The 24,880-nt window shown below is 40.9% G+C and overlaps 1 protein-coding gene across 8 annotated transcripts in view; it reads right to left on the bottom strand.

Moving 5' to 3' along the window:
* Positions 1-22,990, bottom strand: part of WAC (WW domain containing adaptor with coiled-coil) — a 77,797-nt gene extending 54,807 nt beyond the window's left edge. For 2 of the 8 annotated variants that reach the window (XM_070381818.1, XM_070381824.1), the window contains exons 1-3: positions 22,200-22,649; positions 21,793-21,829; positions 20,084-20,279 (exon numbers count right to left, since the gene is read on the bottom strand). In XM_070381818.1, coding sequence (XP_070237919.1) covers positions 20,084-20,279; positions 21,793-21,829; positions 22,200-22,240 — 274 coding nt within the window. In that variant the 5' untranslated portion in view covers positions 22,241-22,649. Of the gene's footprint in view, positions 1-20,083; positions 20,299-21,792; positions 21,830-22,199; positions 22,651-22,757 lie in introns of those variants that run through there. The other 6 variants (XM_070381819.1, XM_070381821.1, XM_070381823.1 and 3 more) reach the window with 6 other exon arrangements.
* Positions 22,991-24,880: the final 1,890 nt, after the last annotated feature.

The raw sequence follows: 24,880 nt of genomic DNA, 5'->3' as shown, positions 1-24,880 counted from the left end.
TAGATCTTACTGATTCTGAAGCAAACTCTTTATCTTACTTGCTTTCACTAATACCTGTAACTGTCGTCTTGGACACTGTAAAGTGCAACAATAAAGCCAGAAATGTAAAACTGAACTTACCTAGGTTGGTTCGCTTACATAAAACTTCTTACAATTTGTATTTATAAAAGGTAGATTGTTGCACATAACATTAGAGAACAAAGCAGGTAGCAGCAGGAAAAAAAATGAAGAAAAATAATTTCACAGAAATAAAGTTCTAAAGACCAAATTTGCTAAATCTCATATTCTTTATATAGGTAATGTTGATGTGTAACATTTACACAGTTTTATAACACTGCTGCTATATTGCATCAATATGTGATTTTAACTGGCACTAAAAACGTGATAAATTACACCTAAGAGTATACTCAAATTTCTACTTGTTTTTAGAAAAACACCGTTTCAAGTTCAATAACCTTGACTATAAGTAAGCAATTACCAGTCTCAAATGTTTAGGGCAATCTCCATCTTAAAACTCTTATACATTTCATATAATGACAATAGTGCTAAGTTTTCATTTAGCAAAACAACTGGTAGCAGACAGGAAACAGTCTTCTACAACCCAAAATAACCCATTCACATCCAGGCCAAAAGCTGAGTGCTAATGTAAAACAGTTCACAATCACTGTAACAAACACCTGAAATTGTCTGATGCAACCAAAGCACTAACATGAGAGACATTTCCCTAGAAAGCAAGTGAAGTGAAAGTTGCTCAGTCATGTCCGACTCTTTGTAACCCCATGGACTATATTTATAGTTCATGGAACTCTCCAGGCCAAAATACTAAAGTGGGTAGCCTTTCCCTTCTCCAGGGGATCTTGACAACCCAGAGACTGAACCCAGGTCTCCCGCATTGCAAGTGGATTCTTTACCAGCTGAGCCACAAGGGAAGCCCAGAAAGCCAGGGTATGCAAAAATCTTTACACACTGAATGTATGTTTCTGTGGTTTGAATCAAAGATTATCCCAAAGTTCTCAGTGTGACACACTACAGATAAAATGTTACTAAGGATTAGAAGGCATGCAAGTGTTCACAATTCCAACTGGATCCTATTCAGTCCCAAAGTTGGTCACACTTGCTTCCAGAAAAAAATGAAGGACATTTCTGCAGACTTACAGGGCTCATGTTCACTTAGTATCAAAGTTTTGAGTTATAGTTCTTTATAAAGTTTTAAATATATTTAAATATTTTTTAAAAATTTAATTAAAGCTTAACCCAGACCTTTCTGCCACTAACATAATATGGGAGTCACTGTAACTCCATTATTCATACAGCACAGAGCAGTGGCTGTCAAACTTTTATGCACACCAACCCGCAGGTTTGCTGACATTCAGGTCTCAGTACCCAGAGTTTCTGACTCAGGTCGAACTGAGTGGCATTCTTAAACACCTCAAGTGATTCTGAGGCAAGTGGTCCATGAACACCACTGTGAAAAAATGGTACATGTTTCTGACCATGAAAAAAAACAAACAAAACAGAATGCTTCTCTAAAACACAATATAGACTTCTCTGAGACATTCTGAAGTATGTTCTGAAGAAGACTGAAAAACTGAGAAGACTTAGAATTACTGGCAGTATATTTTATAATATATGGTCACTTTTTATTCAAAACAGCCCTTTGTAGACCCTAAATAATGGACTAGCTTTAGTCAACTAGCTAAGTGATAGAAGATACCCAGACCGTGAGGCAGGAATGTACCTGAAATGCTTGAGGAGACAAGGAAGCCAGTGCGGTAAATCTTTCCAAGTGAACAGTAAGATCTAGAGACAGGTCAGAGAGGTGACAATGCTGGAGTTACAAATCGCATGGGCCTGTGGGCCACTGTTGAGGACATCTGAGAGGGTTCTGAGCAAAGGAGTAACATGATAAGGTTGCTGCACTGCTAATAAACTGTAGATTCAGAAGGTAGCAAAGGAGAAAGACTGGTTAGGAGGCTCGAGATTATTGGTCAGACTAAATGAAAGCCTATAGTTTCTACTTAACAAAATGTAGATGGAGAAGGCGATGGCAACCCACTCCAGTACTCTTGCCTGGAAAATCCCATGGAGGAGCCTGGTAGGCTGCAGTCCATGGGGTCGCTAACAGTCAGGCACGACTGAGCAACTTCACTTTCACTTTCATGCATTGGAGAAGGAAATGGCAACCACTCCAGTGTTCTTGCCGGGAGAAACCCAGGGGATGGGGGAGCCTGGTGGGCTGCCATCTATGGGGTTGCACAGAGTCAAGACACGACTGAAGCGACTTAGCAGCAGCAAGAAAAGCAGGCTTGAGGGGGGAAAAGGAGCAGCTCAGTTTGGGCACTACAATATTACCACCGGAAGTAAAGTGTTTTATGGGATATCTGATTTGCTAACTAACCCAGACTGGGGATTGAGAGGTTGGAGAAGCAACCTCTAAACTGAAGATGAAACACAGGAAAAAATGAACTCGGCAAACTGAGGCAGGGAGAGACAGTATTCTAAAAAGACACAGCATGCATGACAGAACTCCAGTTATTATCTTCAAACAACTAAAAGAGGGCTAGAGAAACAGACATGCGGCAAGCTGTTTAGGGAAACACTTGTACTTTTATCTTAGGGGCACTGGGAAGACACTGAAAGATTTTTACATAAAGAATGAGCAAATGTGCTTTTCTTAGAAGGCAATTCTGGCAGCAGGGTGGATAATGAACTGGGGAGAGAAGGGGTCATAGACCAATGCTTTCATTTAGGGAAGAGGGAATCCTGATCCCAGTTAGAAAAAAAAAATGAGTGGCTTCGAGAGCTATTTCAGAGGTAAAATCCAAGAGACTCAGTAAGTGGATACTGGGGAAACGGAAGGATAACAGCATTAAGGAAGTCAAGAGCAAAGGAAAGGAAACCAAGATGCAAAGAGAACTTAAGTCCATATAACCAGTAAATGGACAATCAGGATACTTCACCCACACATCACTGAATCACACAGCTACCTACATAGCATTATAAATACTTACACTAAATTATGTGCATTTTGAAATACTCATTTTCACCAAAAACAAACTGCCAAATTTAGGTATAAACATTTACACTCTACTTATATACTTTAAACTTAAGACTCTTCCCTCAACCTTAAAACTCCACAACTGCATGACACTTTTGTTTTAGAATTCTGTAAAGTAAAAATGAGAAAAGGCTGTATGTTCAGAATAAACAAGAATTTCTGGAATATGAAATTAGTGTTTCTTCGCTTTTTAAAAAGTAAACCCACCAGAAAATGGTATTTGGCCAATAGATTAAATAAAAAATATTAATACTCAATGTTTTGAGAGTCACAGTGATTTTATCCTGACAATGCAAAAGAATGAATATTGTTATTTGGTAGGCATCTTAAGACTTAAATTGGAAGCTGTACGACAGGACTACAAACTAAACCACTTCTTGTATAAACAAAAATGACTTTTAAAGAATATACCATACAGTGAAAACTTCAGGGTTTGTGTTTGTAAGTCTTGAAAACGCTCACCCTTGTTTCTCCAGCTATCATGCTGTTCAATCCTTCTCTAAACAGTGACGCATGCGTGTGCATGCTAAGTCACTTCAGTTGTGTCTGACTCTCTGTGACCCTATGAACTGTAGCCTGCCAGGATCCTCTGTCCACAGGGATTCTGCAGGCAAGAACACTGGAATGGACTGCCATGCCCTCCTCCAGGGTATCTTCCCAACCTAGGGATCAAACTCGTGTCTCTTCCGTCTCCTGCATTGGCAGACAGGTTCTTTATCACTAGCGCCACCTGGGAAGCCCTGAACAGTAATGAAAATATTAAATGAACATCAGAGAAAAATATTCCAAAGTAGTCTATACAAACAAAAGTAGTCTATACTTCCGGCAGGGAGAGAGTTTTGGTAACCATGGAATGGCAGGACACACAGCAAATATTTAAAAGCGTAAATTAAAGCACAAAAATTCAGAAGGCTCTCCTACACACATTTCAAGCCATTTATTTGGAAAGTACCTTGTAGATTATTAATTCAATCTTGTTTAAAAAAAAAGGGAAGGAAAGAGAAAGCATCCATAAAGTTGTAAGGTTTCCCCATAATCAAAAAGCTAAGAATCAGCAAACAAAAACTACAAATCCAGACCTCAGGACTGGTGCTCTTTCACTGTACATTTTCTCACCTTAACCCTTGTTACCAAGCTAACAAGGCTCTACTTCTAACAGCATGCCATTCTAAAAGATACACACACCCAAGTACAAAGGAACTCTTTTGCAGTTTAAATCCAGTTAATACTCAATCCAAAGGGTTCCGGCTCTATGATAAACATTTTCTCTTTTTTAGGTTTCAAATTTTATTAGGTACTAGTTCTTTAACATGATGCTTTGACATGTGTATTAAAACCCAAACGCCAATCAACAAGGATCTTCTGATATAATACTGCTAAGTCACTTCAGTCGTGTCCGACTCCGTGCAACCCCATAGACGGCAGCCCAATAGGCTCCCCCGTCCCTGGGATTCTCCAGGCAAGAACACTGGAGTGGGACACTACAGAATGCAAAACAGAAGCTCCCCACACGCATCCCTGGCTTCCTCCACTAACACCCATCTTAATGCTACTGAAAGGTTTACAGAGAGATAATATCTAGTATGTCCAAGAATAGACAGTCAACAAACCAAAATTTAAGCACTACTCTGACCAACAATCCTGACTTTCTCCACCTGATTTGATCAATCCTGAGTCAGGTGGTGCTAATAGTAAAGAACCCTTCTCCCAATTCAAGAGACCTAAGACACATGGGTTCGATCCCTGGGTCAGGAAGATCCCCTGGAGGAGGAAATGGCAACCCAGTCCAGTATTCTTGCCTGGAGAATACCACGGACAGAGGGTTACAGTCCAAACATTCACAAAGGGTCGGACATGACTGAAGCAAGTTAGCAGGCACCCAAGCACAAGTCTAGATATGGGAGAAAGCATATTGATACAGTGTTCCAACATAAATTAGTGCTTGAAAGCCAGAAGACAGCTTTTCAAAAACCACACATATCCTTAAGAATAAACACAGAGAAAAAATTAAGGTGACAAATGTGATAATTTAAAAAAAATAAACATTAGAATACACATATACCAAAAAAAAAGTCAGATAGGAACCTTTAAAGCCTTCACCTTAAGGCATCTCCAATGATGAAAACTAGCACTTAAGAACTTCTCCTCTGAAAGCTTGGAGTATATTTACTGAAGTGAATAGGCTAATTCTTTAATCATCAAAGAATTTGCCTATTAAAAACTAGCAATTCAATGAAAATACTGGGGAAAAGGGTAGAAGTAAAATTGGCCAATATTGTTTGGTCAGTATTGTTTCAGATCAAAACCAAATGGGATTTAAGAGAAATGAAGATCAATCTGTTACTATGGCTCTTGATTTTCAGTAAGATGAGAATTCAACCCCTGAAGACTTCAACTGATTTTCAATCCATTGCTGGATTGAAATAGTCTACATTCTTTAAATGAGTTTTAAAAGTCATTATTCTCTCAAAATTTTACTGTCAAGAGCTAAAGTATGCCATATTATAGCTGTATTCTTTTTTTTGCTGATACAAAACGATCTTCAGTTAACATTTTAGTCACTTTAAGGAATAAAATCACAACACAATGAATCACTAATTAAAAATAATTAGGGCAGTAATTCTCAAGGGTGAAAAATAGAGCACCACATGTGAGAATTTCTAGGAAAATTCTTAATTTCAATAAGCTTCAAAAACATTATTTAATATTCAAATACTGTAAAATCTGGAAAAAAGACCACCAACCAAAAAAGGGGGAAGCCCTCAAAAACAAAACCAAATTATTATTCTGCCTAATATATCACAGAAAGCTAAACTGTAAGAGATCTTCTTAAATAATGGGGCATGAATTTAAAAGGATTTGAGAAACAATAATTTGTAAGAGGAACAGTAAAAAAAAATAAAGTCTATAAAAATGTAAATGTCATTATTCAAATTAAATATATTAAAGAGAATAAGGCAACTGATACCAGTCTAACTATCAAGGTAACTTAAAGAAAAGAACAGATAATAACGTGTTGGAATTAACATACCAATTACTGTACACAATTTTTTTGAAGTTTAGTTTCCTGAAAACATGAATGAATGATTTGTTTCCTTCATAAACAGTACAAAAGCAACTTCAATCCAATCACTTTAAGAATTTTGGAACAGTAAATTCTTATTATTTTACTCTTAAATGCACCTGAAAACAAACTGTAGTTTACCATCATTCACCTGTTTCTCACATGTACTATGTGTGTCAAATGGCATGTAAGTGTAACATTACTGAGCACCTACATTCATATGCCAGGCCCTGATACAATAAAATTAAACACAGTCTCTGCCTTCTAGGAGCTTAAGAGTAGGCAAACCATGTATGTAAACAATTACAATTCACTGGACAGGAACTTTAAGAGAAATAGGTTCAGGGAAGGCTCATATAATAAAGAATTGGGATCCTGAAGTATTAAGAGGTTTGCCAAGCGGAGTGACTAGAGGACAGTTTTGCTGTCAAAACCATAGACAAGGGGGACAACAGTATTTGATGTTCTAGGACTGGACACGACTGTACGAGAGAGGAGAGGGTGGCTGAGATAAGTTTGGACTCGGCCACGGTGACTCAGAGTATTTTTTTCCCAGAAGATTTTTAATTCAAGTTTTCTAGCTACCATTACAAGCAGAAAATTTATTCTGAGTTGCCAGCTTTCCAGCATGAACGTAAAAGCTTTTCTTTTCATTTCAGGGTCTTCTATGTATACTACATAGGAAGACTATCCAGGTAAGTAAGCGTATGAAGAATTAGGGAGGAAAACTCACAGATTTGGACAATCATGTTGTTAACACATAATATAATATTTATGTATATTATTATTATATTATTTCATAAAGTATGTATATTTCTAGTGCCAAGTCTTTACTCAGACAGCAATGCATAAGGAAAGAGACAACAGACACACCTGTAAAAATGAGTTAGGAAGAGAGTAATGCAGTCTAGAATTCCTCCTAAACACATGAGGAAAGGAAAGGAAAAGGAATCAAGGATAACTTCCCAAGTAGTACCCAGGTCAGGGAATACTCAAGAACAGACTTCAGGAATCCATGGAACATCACATGAAATATGCCTAATAAGCAAGAAACCCTGTGAGCCTGGAAATCCAAGGATAGGGTGCAGCAAAGACAGAACAATGCAAAGAACACTGACATGTCAGTGCAGGTAAATGAGACTCGGAGCTCAGAAAGAGCTGCTACCAGCTGCAACGAAAGGAAAGCCAAGAAAATTAAACATCAAGAAGCTATCAATAAGAAAGGCAAAATCACTTCAAAGGTCTTAAGAACATCTGGAAGGTTTTCAGTGGACTTGGCAGCCAAAAGATTATTAGCAATTGCAAAAGGAGAAATCACAATACTGCAGAGAGAAAATGCCGTAACAGCAATGGGCTAAATTTAAAAGCATTAAAACTTCTTGGGTGCATTAGCCACATTTCAAATACTCAATAGGCACATGTGGTTAGTGGCTGCCACACTGGACAGCTCAGATATTCAACACTTTCAACTACACATTTTTTTGGACAGTGACTAACTAACCTAAACTCTTTCAAACATGAACAGACAACTTCAAACAGCAAATGCCTGAGGAAATCAGTAACATACAAGAGAGGCAGCAAACCCCGACTGAAAACTTTCTGCGGTCATATATTTGACATGGAAAAAAACTAAAATATTATATAAAATCTCAAGAGTTTCTATTGAATCAAATTATAAGGCATTTAAAAATTAAAAATAAATCATCCAAAAAATAAAACTTTTAACAGGTGAATAAAATGAACACAGCTTTCAGTATAACTATGGCACTAGATGGAGAAGGCAATGGCACCCCACTCCAGTACTCTTGCCTGGAAAATCCCACGGACGGAGGAGCCTGGTAGGCTGCAGTCCATGGGGTCGCTGGGAGTTGGACACAACTGAGCAACTTCACTTTCACTTTTCACTTTCATGCACTGGAGAAGGAAATGGCAACCCACTCCAGTGTTCTTGCCTGGAGAATCCCAGGGACGGGGGAGCCTCGTGGGCTGCAGTCTATGGGGTCGCACAGAGTCGGACACGACTGAATCGACTTAGCAGCAGCAGCAGCATGGCATTAGAAGAATCTGTCATGGGAGTCTTCTCCCCAGAGTATAATGTACTCTGTTCTCACTCAAAAAGTTATCCCAACACCTACTTTTTACCAATCAAGAGGTAAGAATGAAACCAAAACACATCTAACACCGATTCCAAAGGGAGATGAATCAGAAATAACTTTAAAGAATGGGGGAGGGTGGCAGGAAGAGGAGAAAGGATGCAAAGTCTCTTTCTAAGGACTATCCTCAGGCTAAAATAGCCCTTAGCAAAAGTATCCAAATAAGACTACACACAGGGAGAGACTGGTGAAGGTGAAATCCTAAGATTCTCAAGCTGGACAGGAGAGCAGGGGAAAGACACAGCATCCCAAAGGATAAGCCACTTATAAACAAGAACTAGGTTTGATGTGGACTTCTCATTTGCAACTATGATCAGTTATCAATTTAGAAGTAGTGTCAAAAAATAAAATGTTTAAAGATTCAAGGAAAAATGATTTTAATCTAGCAAAAAGATCATTCTCCATATATAGAAACAAAATGAAGACATGTTTGAGCATGCAAAGCCTCAGATTACCACCTATAAAAAAATAAGTGATGAATCTTTACGTGTACAGAAAGGTAGAACACATAGAGCAAAAAATGCTTTTAAAAAATAAGTACAATCAACTATCATGTATGGGAAAAAATCACCTGTTAAAAACAGATCAAGTAAAAATTAAAAATACAAGGGTTTCTATTGCATAGTATTATATGATAGAATCTGTATAGTATAGCAATAGTAATCTACTGCATCCATTTTAGGACTTGATTTAAAGAGTTCTAAACTAGATCTAAAGAGAAAAATACATTATTTTCAAACATTTCAAAAACCTCTGCTAGAATTAAAGTATTCTGAGATAACAGGAAAAATCTTAATTTCAAAAGGCCAATAAAATTGGAATAGCAAAAAGTCAAACAATTTTTAAAATACAGATTTATAAAATTCATTCAGAAACTTGAAAGCATACTTTTTAAACAGCTTTGGCTTTTAAAAAAAGGAAAATCAAAACTGAAATCACATTTAGGCTTGAGTTAAAATGAAATCATTCTATAACTCTGCATTAAAATCAATGCAATATGAATAAAGCAGCAAAGTTTAGAAAATTTACAGGTCAATCCATTTTACTTTACAGTGTATGACTCAGAAGTTTCCCTACTAGAGAAATTTGATAAGAGTTCACAAACAAGACTGTAATGGGTCACCCAATGACAAATACATGTTCAAACTGATCTATCTAGATTTGACACCAGAATGTTTTTCCTTCAAAATACAATCAAGTGCAATCCCTCTTAAATTCTACTTCTACCTCCTTAAGCCAAAACCTAATCACCTCAAATCTACAGTACAACAAGCAGTGCTAACCATACAAGGCTTTATATAACCAAAGGCTGGCAAATGTGCCCCAAATCAGTACACAAAAGGACAACCTCAAAGCCTAATTGTAAGGCTTCCCTGGTAGTCCAGTTGTTAAGTATCTGCCTTGCAATGCAGGGGACACCAGTTCCATTGCTAGTCTGGGAAGATCCCACGTGCCGTGGAGCAACAAAGCCCATGTGCTGCAGCTACTGAACTCACATGCAGCAACCACTGAAGCCCAGGTACCTTAGAGCCTGAGCCAAGTCACCAAGAAGTCACTGCAACAAGAAACCCAAGCACTCCAACTAGAGAGTAGCCCCTGCTTTCCACAACTAGAGAAAGCCTACATGCAGCAAAGATAGACCCAGCAGAGCCAAATATAAATTTTTTAAAAAAGCGTAACTGTACAGTGTGCCCATGAACAAGGACATAATGGGGAAAAGCCGTGAACAAGCATGTGATTCCTAAGATAACAAAGTCCAACTGAACAACTAGCAAATGAGGGCCCCTAGTAGTTCTCTTGCTTTAAAGAGGCCACTTAAGTCTTCCATACACTATGTAATGAAAATGAAAATCAACTTATATATAAATTAAGTAGTAATTATCAACGTCTGCACTAAAAATAATAGTTTAACATTTAAATACTAAAACGAGTGCTACATTTTAAAATCTGTTCTTCCCAAGAATCAAGAACACCCCAATTCTAAAGTCCATATTCAGTTCAGTCACTCAGTTGTGTCCGAGTCTTTGCGACCCCGTGAATCACAGCATGCCAGGCCTCCCTGTCCATCACCAACTCCCGGAGTTCATTCAGACTCACGTCCATTGAGTCAGTGATGCCATCCAGCCATCTCATCCTCTGTCGTCCCCTTCTCCTCCTGCCCCCAATCCCTCCCAGCATCAGTCTTTTCCAATGAGTCAACTCTTCGCATGAGGTGGCCAAAGTACTGGAGTTTCAGCTTTAGTGTCACTTACTAAACTGATTGTCGAGGAAATAATAAATAAAACTGGCCCAAATCAAAGAGGAGATTTTGAAGGACCAAGTAACTTGGTCTACTTTTGCAAAATAAGGAACATTGACATTTAAGCTATATTAAAAAGGAACTACCATAATTACACAAAAATACAAAGTTAAGGTTAGTCTTCAGCTTTAGAAAGAATAGCCTTGTGACTTAACCCTTAACAATATTCCTTATAACTTAAACATCTCATGATAAACAAGACTTAATCTCTACATATACAGTATTAAATAAGAAGGCTTTAAAACCTGAATAAGGAGCTAACAATCAGCAGGGACAAATCATCACAGAAAAGGCTGTAGGACAGCAAAAAACACCACTTCTAACTGCCCATCTTACTGTGTCACAGATCCCATGTTTCCCTCAGGGCTTCAACAAAAGTTTGCATTATCAACCAGCTCACACTTTATAAAAAAGTTTGAAAAGTCAGAAAATCTTTTTCTTCGTAAGTGTATTATTAAATGCAGAAATATTCACCATGATCTCATCTGACCAAACATTCCAAAATAATATCTTTTACTAGAGTTGCTTTTTGGCTACCAGAAAGGACCAGTTCTGAATATAATACAGTTTAGTCAAAACCCTTCAGAAGATGCCAACACAATGCCATGCTCTTTTGGGCATGCTGTCATGTAACTCAGAAGGAATCAGAGATTAAACCAAAAGACTAGCATTATCTAAATACATCAGCCATGCTCATGAAAATTAAATGATTTTAATTTTCATTACATAGTGTATGGAAGACTTAAGTGGCCTCTTTAAATTTTTAAAGTTTTGTTTAAAAAGCAATTACAGTTAACCCTTGACCAACAGAAGTTTGAACTGCATGGGTCAACTTACACATAGATGTCTTTTCAATAAATGCATTGATAGTACTACACGACCAGAAGTTAGTTTAATCTGAAATGTGGAATCATGGGTAAGGATGATGGACTGTATAAAGTTAACACACAGAATTGCAGTGCGGAGTGGGGGAGGTCTGTTGCCATCCCAACTCAAAATCCTGTTCAGGGGTCAATCCTACTCCTAAAGGTCAATTTCAAGAAAACTGTTTGCTAATACCCAAAGTCAATCTGAGTATACCAACTTGGGTAAAGGCTTTACTTTCCAAAAGGACAAAAACTAAATCAAGTTTAGCACTGAACTGTCTCAGGAAAGCCTGATGTCATGGCAATGGGAGGGTTGGGGGGGAGACATGATGTGCCAAAGACATTTCATCTGAAGAAATAGCAGTGGCTTCAGGTACTACCCAAATAGATCCTACTGGTCTGTCGAGCTGCTAATACTAGTAAGACACTCTAGTGGCCATACCAGTTCTACTCTAGGGCATTAACTACCACATTAGATGCCACAGGATGCTAACTTCACTATTTAATGTGTAAGTGCATACAAATTATACTATTATCTGTGACTCAGACAGAAGGTGACAGAAGAGAATTCTTTGAAACTCAAGAAAGCAGACTATGATTTGGCAACCAACCACCCTACTTCTAGAGTCCTAATGATAAAATTCACATTCCTTAATATCTCATTTTCTCCGAGGATCCTCCTCTTGTGTGTACTCTCCCTACATATGCAGTTGGTAAATATGAAATTAAACCAGTGTTTGTTTTTAAAAATTCAGTTTTCTATGCTCCATCCTCCTCCATTGCTCTGATTCACGGTACTTCAGATGGACTCAGGAACTTTCAGCTTTAAAAGCTTCCTAGGTGATTTGAACAGACAGCCCAATTTGGGGTAATCATAATAAACATGTGTTTAGGTTTCCCCTTCCATCAATCCTAAAAATCTCTCAACTGCAGAGTTCTGGGTATGAGCAGGGAGCAAGTCAGCACAGCCCTGCAGGCCCCTTCATGCAGCTCTCACTGACCAGGTTCCTCAACTGGCAAGTGAAATATCTAGGATGCTCCTTTCTACGGAAGAAGTAAGAATCCAAGAGTAGCTTGAGGCCTGGGGCTGCTGATCTGACTGACACCAACTCCTAATTAGTCAAGGAATAAGAATAAACCTAATAACTCACTATGTCAGTCTGAACACTCAGCTAAATGCTTTACAAGTGTTTTAAATACCATAATTTGCATTCAACCCCACAACAATGCTCAGGGAACGGACACAAAAACACACATTAAGTAACAGGCCTAAAGTCACCACCCCACTACAAGTATCAGCGCCTGGCCTTAAACAACTAACTGAAAAATGGCTTCACCCACTGGTTAAGGATGAAAGGTAAATATGCACATTCTCTGAGCACTAACTGAAAGTTTACCTCCTCAGGCCTCTCAGACTGATACTGTCAACATACCTAGTATTGAATCCACTGAGAAAATATACTAAAGACAAGTCAAATAAAACCATAAAATCTAACCATTTTTAATAGAAACTCTACAAAGGCTACGTATAGAATTCTTCTGGTATTTTATGGCACAAGGAGGAGTCCTATAAAAACTGACAGGATTTGAGGCAATGTCATTTTCCCTCCTCTGCATTTCCTGGTTTTACTATAATAAATTTGTAAGAACAAAGAACAATTTTAGTACAAGCAGCACTAAACAGTCCAAGGGCCCATTAACTCCAACCTTGCCTTGCATAAACGTCCTATTTCAGAACTCAAGCGGATAAAAAATTTTAGAAAAACAGGAATATGTGTAAAGCTAAATATGTCAACAGAGTGACCATATTCTCTAGAACTCTGCTGTCCAATTCAGTAGTCACTAACCACATGTGGCAAGTAGGCACAGGAAATGAAGCTGGTCCCAACTTTATTATGCTATAAGCACAAAACAACAGATTTCAAAGACTTTGCAAAAAATTGGAATCTTTAGTTTTAAAAAAATCAAGTATGTGCTGAAATGAATATTTTATATACATTACATTATATAAAATATGCTAAACTCACTTCACTTTTACTTCAACATGGCTATCAGAAATCTGCACAGGTGATTTGCCTTTGTGGCTCACAGTTTCTCTCCACTGGGCAGTGTGCTCTAGCACCCTGTTACTCATGCGCAACCAGCAACATGGGCAACATCTGGGATCTTCTTAAAAAGGCAGAGCCTTGGGCCCCACCCTAGACTGACGAACTAAAACATGCATTTCAGCAAGATCCCCAGATGTTTCGTATACACATACAAGTTTGAGAAACACTGTTCCAGAAAACCGCAATTTCATTTCCTTAAATCATAATGACAAACCCAGTATTCTTTCATCTACCCATTTACTAAAACGCTCCATAGTGTGGAGCACTGTTCTAGGCCACTGGGATACTAGGGGATAAAAACATTAAGAAACTCACTCCCTATTCTGGTGGAGTGTGTTCCAGAGGACAAGCAACTGTCAGTTCTGCTATAACACTGCTTTTTTTTTTAAAATCTAGTTTGAGTCTTATTGATTTATCAGGAAACTATCTGAGCATAACACAAATTTCCCACTTACCTACAAACAATTTCATCTGCTGAGAAACACCAGCTGCACCCAGCTGACCAAGCTACATACACATTCACAGGACAGACACACATCTCAAATACCTGCCAGTTACCCCAGTTCTTCCAGTTAGGAGTCATATCCACCCACAGTTGGTTACAATTTTCAGAGGGTTACTTCAGATAACCTTCCTTCCATCATTTCACAGTAACTCATAAACTGCAACCTTTCCACAAGCTAATTTCAGGTCATTAGCAAACTAAAATGCTACTATTAACTATACTGTTAGTTAACTCCTTAACCATTTAACAAAGTTACATCAAAATATTTGTAAAGTTCCTCTTTTAATGTGTCATTGACAATGTTTTTGAATACTGTGTCCCTATCACATTTTCCCTATAAATCCCAGGGTGCAACTTTGCACGGTATGGTAACTTTCAGTAACATGTGCTATAACAGAATGACTAGAAATAAATAACATCAGGTCACTTTAAGTACAAGGAAGGAACAAAGCAGCAGACAGGACAGAGGATGACAGGGAGCTGTTTGAGTCATCAGAAGGGTAAGTGGGCCTCTAGGGGAGGGGGTGCTGAAGCTGACACCCTACTGGAATCAGACGGCATCAGGAGGACATTCAGAAAGATGAGCATCCCAGAAACAAGGAGCTGAACTCTTGAGACCAGAACAAATTTCCTGAGGGCCAATGCGGACAGAGCAGCACAAACACCCAGACACCAGATTTTACAAAGAGCCTATTACAGGCATTGGTAAGTAAGAGCGTCAAGGGAGGGTCTTGAGCTTGAGTGATGTAAGTTGACTGGCATTTTATCTGGACCACTCTGGCTATGTGTTGTGAATAACAGTATGAAGCAAAAAGGATGCGGGACACCACTTAAGAGGCTCTTGAACAGCCCAGGTAAGAGGAGAGAATAACAATTTTAAGTATATACCACAGTTCAACTTAGGATCTCTTGGCCTTACAATGATGTGGAAGCAACAGGCATGCAGAATGGAAAGCACACTTCTAATTGTGAATTCTGCTCTCTTCCCAGGCTAGTGATATACCAAGGATGGGGTGGCAGCAGCAGGGAGACGGACTTCCCAGTCAGCCACGTAATTAGAAGGGCAAACAACTCCTACACTTACAGCCAATTCTGCTTTTCACTCTCAGTACAGTAGAAAGTTACATGAGATATTCAATACTTTATTATAAAGCAGGCTCCGTGTTAGGTAATTTTGTCCAACTGCAGGTTCATGTAAGTGTTCTCAGAACATTTAAGGTCGGTTAGGCGTATTAAATGCATTCCCAACTTATGGAATTTTCAACTTTTGATGGGTTTATTGAGATGTAACCAAATGGTTATAGTTGGAGTACAACTGTAAGGTAGAGATAAGGTTCTACATATAGCAAAAACACTTGCTTTCTACTTTCAATAGCTAACAGTAGGCTACATAATTGGATTATATGTTCATCGTAAAACAGGAATAATCCTGATCAGCCTAATTCAAAGGGTTGTGGGACCGGATATAAAAGGGCTTTCAAAATTACCAGGCATCAAATAAATCATAAAAAGGAGACTCTTCGTAGGATGTATTTTCAAGCCCCAAAACACTGGTTTTGAAATGACTGACAATCAACAACTCCAATACTTAGTATAAGGTCCCAGAAGCAGAGTCCAGGTACATATGTGGGGTATGAAGATACCCCAGCTCACTGCTAGCTCCACTCTGTTCAGCACCGTAACAAAATGATTCACAACTTAACCCAAACCATCCTGCACAAAAGAATAAGACAAAAAGAGGCTTAACAGAAAGATCATCTAGAATATATATTTTCTGTGAATTATGAACCCCAAATCCTAAGCATGTTCACCAAGAACTTTAAATACATCTTGCATAACTGAATCAGTTCAATTAATAATGCCTTAGGCAATCCACTCCAGTCTTCTTGCCTGGAAAATCCCAAGGACGGAGGAGCCTGGCAAGCTACAGTCCATGGGGTGGCAAAGAGGTGGACACAACTGAGCAACTTCACCTTCTTTCTTAAAATTTAAGATCTTAAAGTAAACCATACCAAAATAGTTTTGACTGTGAACTGAAATCCATTATATCATAATAACCACCTCTTTAAGAATACCAAGAATGGGTTGCCATGCCCTCCTCCAGGGGATCTTCCCAACCCAGGGATAGAACGAAGTCTCTCATGTCTCCTGCATTGGCAGGCAGGGTCTTCACCACTTGTGCCATCTGGGAAGCCCGTTTCTAGACGAATCTTACTATTGGCTCCTTTCACACAAGTCAATATTCCCTCATCCATAAACTATAAAACAGGGATACTATTTGTTCTACCTACCTTCCAGGGTCAATGCAAGGATCAAATGAGACTGTTCATTTTTATAGCACTTTCTAACGTAACAAATGCAAAACACATTTCATTTTATTCCAGTGTAAGGTTATTCAAAGAACCACAAAAGTCATACTATGCAATTATCAGTCTATTTAATGTGAGAATACTAAAATATTACTAAATTATATTTTAAAAACTATAAAAACAAGTTATCCCCAAATACTTCCTACTGAATAACAATTCCTTCAAATGTTACAGTAATTGTCGTTTGAAAATTGGATTAAATTTCCCAATTTCTCCAAATATGGGTAAATGACCCCAAAAAAAGGGGGGGTTCTTCCATTATGCAGGGAAAAACTTTAAAAAAAATTTAGCAATGTAAACACTAAGGCAATTTTTCCTTTGTACTCAAAAATATTTGAATACTAACTTTAAAAGCTATAGAAAATCACTTAATTCCCACAATTCAGGCAACGAAGAGAGTAATTTTTTTCGATTTCAATTAACCAACTGAGCTAAGCTATCTCCCCCCAAAAGATGTTTCTAACAGTTAATTCTTAGAGGGAAGATAAGAAAAATGGGACAACCCCCAAGAGGCTGAACTTTTGTGGAACAGCTTTACATAATTCCTATAAAGCTACCCTTCATTCTTAAACTCACTGGTACTAGCATCATCCTGAAAGTTACTTGGTAAAATTATCGGTAGAACTAGTCAAGAAAAACATACTTTCCTGAAATGGAAAGAGCTTAAAAATTCCATTAAGTACAAATTCAACCTAAGCTATAAAAAAAAAAAAAATCAAATGACTGTACCTTAGATTCTTGCTTTTGGTTATTTTTAAACAAAAGATTATATTTTGCAAGTTGATCACAGTATATGTAAAAATAACTTTCCACCAAGTAATTAACTTTTAGGTAATATTATGTCACAAAATTTCCCTTAGTTACAATAAATAATCTAAACTCCCTTTCATAAATCCTATTGGATAAAAGTCTCTAATTCCTTTAACTGTACAAACTTAGTTGGAATAAATCCTTTTACACTGCAGACTTCAATCTTCTGCAGGGAGTAACAATCCTCAATCCCTACTTTCTGATTTCTTACAGTATTAGTATGTCTTAAAGTCTTTTTATATATTACTCTAAATTGGCACTTTAAGGAAATCTAAGGTGACATGAAGAACTAAAAAAAAAACTGTGATGTGGACAGATGCCAGTAAAGCCCGGCAGGGCAGTGTAGGGTAAGGTAGAGGGTATATAGACGCTTGAGTTAGGCATTTATTAAAATCATTAGATTTTTTAAAATCCTAAAATAAAAATCAATTTTATATTAGTTCAATAATATAGTAACCTGTTCTTATATTGTTACTCACACATGCTGAGTACACAGAGAATCCAGCTCACTTGCATTTGACTTTGAATAATGGTTTTGATCTTTATGTGAAAAATTTATCTACATATACAATTGAGTTTATAAAGATAAAAGTATCAGGGAATACAAACACCTACAATGAAATTACACATATTCACTTTAAAATGTTAGTTTCAAACTCTCATTGTTAAGAAAAAAACAGCTAGAGTCAAAGTATAATGACTTAAATATCTTAAGAATTAACTGAGGAAGAATCACCACTTCACATCTTTAGAACACAGAATTAACATCAAAGATGCTCTCTGCACTCGAGAATACAGATCTCATTTTATAGTATTTGCTATTATTCCTCCGTGGTGTAAAGTAATATGGCAGCCAAGTGTATGAGAGATAATATAGACCAGAGATGAAGTTAGTATTAGTTAAAAGGCTCCAGAGGAAGACAAGCAAATAGCTAAAAAGCAAATCAGAAAAGGGGCTTACCTTAGCAAATGACTAGATCAGAAAGATAAGTTTCTTACAAATGGAACTAAAGAAACATCAGCAAGCAGATGCAAATAAAAAGGAAACTAAAAGCAAACAAGAGGAAGGAAAATGAAAATCAAAATGAAGGGGCGGGGGGTGGGGGGGGTGGGGAAGAGTACAGGAAAAAAAAGCAATAAGCTAAAAACAAGTAGCTCTCCAGAGTCAGAGCTTTTAGCAACAGCTTCAAGGACAGGACCACATCTCAGCATTACTTCCAGGCACACCACACAACTGCTGACACACAGTGGACGCCCAATGTTTGCTCAATATTTAAGCATTAAGCAACAGAATGTTCTTGCGAGTATTTCACCTGTAAAAGAACTTAATCAGACACAGTTCACTGTAAATGCATGAAAGCATTTACAGAAGTTTCCTAGAGCACCTAAAATAACCCTTTTCTGGATTTGGGGGTAGATGACAGATTAACCAGATCATAATCACTAAAAGAGAACCTGGGATACTTATTATCTTTAAGGAGATGAGGTGCCACATCCTATTTAGTCACAATCACCAAAATTTTAAAAAGACAAAGCACAATATAGCACAAACAGTACTGCCTTCTAAGACCTAACATTTGAAATGAAATTCACTATAATAGTGACTGGTAATAGAATCTCAGGCTAAACGTAACACTACACAAAACTTACCCCGAAGATTAATATTAATTTTGCCCCCCAAATTCTAACACTTATTAACCAAATCCACCAGCTGTTATTTCCAAATATGTTTATATGTGTAAGTAGCATACAGCTATGCTATATTTAACAGAGAACTATATACCCCTCCCATTCAATAACCATCCAAATATTCCAAATCCATGCAATCTTTTTTTTTTCCATGCAATCTCTGACCACTATTAACTTCCTCAACCCAGCAATTATATACAGAGGAGGTCAATGTTTTCCAATATCTCATCACACTGAATATAGCTGATTTCTATCCCAGGAGGCAAAAAGAGAACTAGAAGAAGCAGGATTTGAAGACAGTTGAAAATCAGAGACAGAAAGCCATGAGGGACTCTGAGTTTCCTTATAAGCTTATAAAAGCACAATCAAAATGGTGTATTTATTTCAAACACATTATCTATTACGCAATTTAAGATCTCATGAATAATAGAGATGATTGACTTAGCGAAATCGGTTTGTCCCTCAATGAATGCCATATGTAGACAGGAAATCTGATTATTTTGGTAAATTTTGGATACATTAAATCTGAAAACAATTTATTTTCAGCCTCCTACCACAAAAAACTTGAAGCAAAGTAATAGCTGAAGGGTAAAACCACTGAAATGAACTTTTAAAAAGGTGAGTATCTGAGTAGATATAAAAGTTACATTAATAAGACTCTGGAAAATATGAAAAATAGTATTTTTCTTAAAAAATCTAACAAAAATTTCCTATATCACAAATGACTTTCTTAACCCACGAACTGTCTCAAAAAACCTTCTAAATTTTTAAATTCATACTTTACCACAAGAACACACATCTGAACTCCTTAAAAAATAAATTCAAGTAGAAACAAGGATCTCAAAATTAACCAAGCCAAACTTCAATCTTGGAAAGTTGAAAAGCTGAAAGTTCCTTTCTTGGAGAAATGTCCTGCATGTCATTCACCATTAATAAAGCACTGGTAGGCTACATTCATAAATGCATCCTCTAATTATCACCCACTGGGGTCGAGCTGTGGATGCTGGGGTCAGCATCTTATTTCTACATAATTTGTTTAGGAATCAAAATATTCTGATGACATAACCATTTAGTAACATTTGCAAGCTGGAAATATGACAAACTTTTTGTCTTACATAGAATTATTAATAAATGTAAGTTTCAATAAAAAAAAGCTACTCACCACCATCCCTCTCTCTAACTCTGTGAATATGCACATTTTTGGCCTTACTGTGACCTGTGCTGTCACTGTATTTGTTTTCAGGACTATCAGATCTCCGCAACATTTTGTTTGGTGGTGAAGGATCTGCGGCGTCTCGCATTTTTTCATGTCTGTGATCACCACTACTGGGGTGACTCTTCGATGAATACTTAAGTGCCTGTAAAACATCACCCCCCCAAAATAAAAAAGAAATCAAACTTTTAATTTCGTAAGTTCTATCATAAAATTTGCTATATTAACTACATTCAGTTTTATGCATTGGTAAAACTGAAATTTTCTTTTTTAATTCTGCCTTTAAGTTATTCACACAAGACTTAAACATGAGTTATTGTAAGGCTCCTCACACATATCAAAATGTTTTTTTTAAAAAACCTTCCATTAATCATCTTGTAAACACAAGAAATCAACCCTTTGGCAAATTAACTCAAGCTTTTCTGGGAGTTAAAAAGTTTAATCTAAAGTATTCACTGAGTACTACTGTAATGTTTTTGCTCTGCAACTATGCTTAACACAAACAAATAAGCATAAACACGTTTCTTCAATCTGACCTAAAAAAAGCATCAGAATCATCAGAATTTCTCCAATTCTTGGATTCAAGTAAGTAAGGCATTTCAGATCTAGTTTACTTTTGCAGGCATGGGAAACAATTTTAAGGTATAGATGTAGGCTCTTATTTCTGACCTATCCTAATGGAACTTAATGGAACTCCCTCAAAAAACATTTAATATATTTAAGACAACCATTATATAGCTGTCTTTTTAAATGCATAGTTAACCATGTTTTAGAGTGTGATTCAACAGTTTAATCGCTGACCTATCCAAATGTAATGCACAATGTTTTACCCGTCAAGGAACCTAGATTTTTAACTAGAACTTTAACTCATGCTATCCAGAAACACAACCGTTAGCTTGGAAACCCGCTCTCCTATCCTTTAAGTGGTCAGATGCAAGAAGTATTTACTTCTAGGGTCACCGCAGAGATACAAATTAATGAAATTCCCTCCCACGGAAAACAGGGGCCAACTCTTTCAAAAAATTTTTTACAATGTTACACGAAGCTGTCACAAAAAGAAAACTATGTACCTAGAACTCCTTTCATGACAATGAATTACCCAAGTACTCAAAAGATCTCAATTTCTACAGAAAGAAAAGCGCCATCTTTCACTAAAGACAATTATGTGCACTGAAAACAAACTGGGAAGGGGTAATGGTTTACAACACACTTAAAGAGTTGCAAACCCATTAGTGACTTCTTCCTGCCCTTCCGTCTAATTCTGATACCTCTGCGCTAACTTTTAGTTCCCCCAAAACAACAAATGAAGGTGATTCCAGAGTTACTGAACACCTCGTCCTACCGAGTCCCGCACACCCGAATAACCGAGTCAGGTCCTTCCTGGATGAGAATCAATTTTTATTCCCTTCCCCCCCACCCCCCCCACCCCCCCGCAAAAAGAACTTGAACTTCCTCCCGTCACCTGTCAAACTAAGCCCCCACCCCTCGCCGGCGAGCGCCCCGGGAAGCGAGAGCAGGGTTTCCGGCCCCGCCAAGCGGGTTTCGCGTCTGTGGCCCCGAAGGGCCTGCAGCGACCTGTGAAGCCTGCGCTCGAGTAGCGGCTCCTCCCTCCCCCGCCGGCCCCGCCAGCCCCGAAGCCCGCGCCCGCCCCGTGGTACCTGGTAAGGCTGCGCGTCCCCCCGCCGGTCGTGACAGCTGGAAAACAGAAGAAAAGGCCACCTGAGGCAGGAGAACGGGCCCCCCGCGCGGAGCCCGCAGAAAGCCCCCCGCCCCGAATCCCAGCGGCGCTCCGGCCCCCGGCAGCCCGCCCTCCCGCCGCGCGCACACGCTCTCGCTCACACCTCTCACACGCACTCACACGGGCTCCCGCCGGCGAGGGGCCGCCGCCGCCCGCGGCCGTCCACCCCCGACTCCCCCCTCGCCCGCCGCCGCCCGCGCGGCCGCTCCCCCTCCCGGTCGCTCCGGATCAGGGTTAACAACAAAAATGGCGGCGCGGCCGGCCCAGATGAGAAGGAGCGCCCCCCCGCCGCCCGCCCCGCCGCCTCGAAACGAAAAGACGATTTACCCATCACTGAGCCTCTGCTGTTTCCTCGCATACATTACCATCAATGCCCGGCCTGTGAGCGTGTGTCGGGGAGGGGGGAGCGGCCGCGGGAGACGGCGGCGGCGGGCGGGCGCGCAGGCGGCGGGCGGCGCAGGCCCGGCGCGCCCTCGGCGACGCTCAGCACCTCCCCGTCACTGGCGCCGGCGCTCCCGGGCCATCTCCTCCGTCCGCACCACGCTCACGCTCAGCTCAGGCCGGGCAGCGGCGAACCGGGGGGTGGGGGGGAGGGGGCAACACGACGCGTCCTGCTCGCCCCGCGGACAGCGCGACTGCCTCCTCCGCCTTCTCCTCCTCCCGCTCCGCCGCCTCCTCCCCACCTCCCCCCGCCGCCGCCGCCGCCGCTGGGTCCTTCGCCGCCTCCTCCTCCTGCCGCCGCCGCCGCCGCTGGTGCCGCCGCTGCCGCTCCACCAACTACATCCGGGCAACTCGGCCGCTGCGGCCTTCGGAAATCCTCGGCAGTTTCCGCCGCGCCCCTCCTCTCCCACCCTCGCGCGCGCCGGAACGCCGCCTTCGGCAAACCTCGGCTCGTCCCGGCCCTCCTCTTCCTCCGCGGCCTGGTTCGCCTCCTCGCGACCCGTCCGCTCTTTCCGGTCGCCGCTACCGGTCCGCACGCGCCCTTTCGGCCGCCGCCGTTCCGGTTTAGGGGTAGTCGGGCTCGGGGAGCCGCCCGAGGCTGGTCCCGGGGGCCCCGGGGCGCGCGGGGCGGGCAGCGTCTATGGGAGGAGGCCGGTGGGGCGTGCACGGAGCCATCGCGGACTAAATAAGGGCGGCTGCGCTGCTGCGCGTGCGCCCGGCGGCGCGGGGGGCGGGGGGCGCGCGAAGGAGCGCGCCGGCCGCCGCCCCCGCCTCCGCCCCCGCCCCTGCCCCTGCTGGCTCCGGCCGGGAAGCCCGTGGTTGGGCGGCGGGCGGACGGTGGTGGGCCCAGGTGCTCGCTCCGTGCGCGGCGGCGCGAGCTCCCGCGAGGCCCTCTCCTAGGAAACCGGGGCCTCGCTCCCGCCTCAGACCGGCGGGCAGACCCGGAGCTAGGCCTTCGGCCTCACAGAAGTAAGTCACCCCCGGAAGCGCGGGGAAAGGGCCGGTGGTGTTCACGGTCACCGTGCTTTGTGCCCGAAGCCCGTGCGCCTTCGAAGACCAAGGTGAGGACCCGCGGAGGAAGGGCGAGCGCCGCTGCTTTGAAACACCCGATGAACCTGCTGATGTAGGGGGACACTCATATTTTCCACCCCCAGCCGCGACCTCCCCACCGTCTCCTTTATTTCTCGTTTTTCTCTCTTTTAGCTCGTCCGCGCTCAGATCCAGTCATCTGGAGTTTTTCGCAGGTGAACTAAGGCCTGGTGGTGGTGGTGGTGGTGGTTTAGTCGCAGAGTCGTGGCCGACTCTTTGCGACCCCTTGGACTGTAGCCCACCAGGCTCCTCTCTCTGTCCATGGGATTTTCCAGGCAAGAATACAGAAGTGAATTGCCATTTTTTTCTCTTGGGGATCTTCCCAACCCAGGGATTGAACTTGAGTCTCCTGCATTGCAGGCGGATTCTTGACCAACTGAGTCACCAGAGAAGCTCCAATAAGACCTGGGAAGCGCTAGTGAGTTGCTGCAAATTGAATTTTATAGACTGCTACAGGCACAGTGGCATATTTAGGGGGGAAAAAATCCAAGTATACTCCCCAATTAAGCTTTACGTGTGTGTGTGTGTTGGTGATGGTTTAGTCCTTAAGTCGTGTCCGGCTCTTTGTGACCTCATGGACTGTAGCCCAGCAGGCGCCTCTGTCCATGGGGTTTCCCAGGTACACGAAAACTGGAGTGGGTTGTCATTTCCTTCTCCAGGGGATCTTCCTAACCGAGGGTTGGAGCTCAGGTCTCCTGCTTCGCAGGTGGATTCTTTACCAACTGAGCCACCAGGGAAGCACAAATAAAGGCCTCGGGGCAAGGCGGGCGGGGCGCTAAATGATTTGCTGCAAATTGAATTTTATAGACTGCTACAGACTCAGTGGCAACATGGGCATATTTGGAGGAGGAAAATCCAAGTATACCCTCCCAGTTAAGGAGTGTGTGTGTGTGTGTGTTTTGGTCGCTCAGTGGTGTCAGACTCTGCCACTACACAGTGACTAATAGGCATATTGGAAGAGTGAAAAAATCCAAGCTTACCTCCCAGTTAAAGGTGGGGGAGGGGCGGTGTCTATGTGTGTATTGGTCGCTCAGTTGTGTCAGACTCTTGGCCACCCCATGGACTGTAGCCTGCTAGGTTCTTTTGTCCATGGGATTCTCCAGGCAAGAATACTGGAGTGGCTTGCCATGCCCTTCTCCAGGGGATCTTTCTGACCCAGGGATGGAAGCATAAGTTTGTTTTGTCTCCTGCATTGGCAGGCAGGTTCTTTACCACTATCACCACCATGAGAAGCCCAGCCTTTACTGAGGGTGATGGTATTCAGGTGGTTTTATTTCTTGTAAGACAGCATTAACTACAAAGGATAGTAATAAACGTAAACTAAATATACAGCCATTTACATGGAAGAAAAAGGCAAGGTAGGAAATCAGAAGAAACAAGATCCCTTCAAAAAACTGATTTAAATGGTATCTAACTGGTTACATTATTGCTGACCTAATCAAGAGATGGGACGATGTTGGGGGAAAGGGCCAGAAATC

This window comes from Bos mutus, chromosome 13 (genome assembly GCF_027580195.1).
Source record: "Bos mutus isolate GX-2022 chromosome 13, NWIPB_WYAK_1.1, whole genome shotgun sequence".
Classification (NCBI taxonomy): domain Eukaryota; kingdom Metazoa; phylum Chordata; class Mammalia; order Artiodactyla; family Bovidae; genus Bos; species Bos mutus.
The sequence above is the reverse complement of the archived record's forward strand: the minus strand, read 5'-3'. Positions and strand labels throughout refer to the sequence as shown.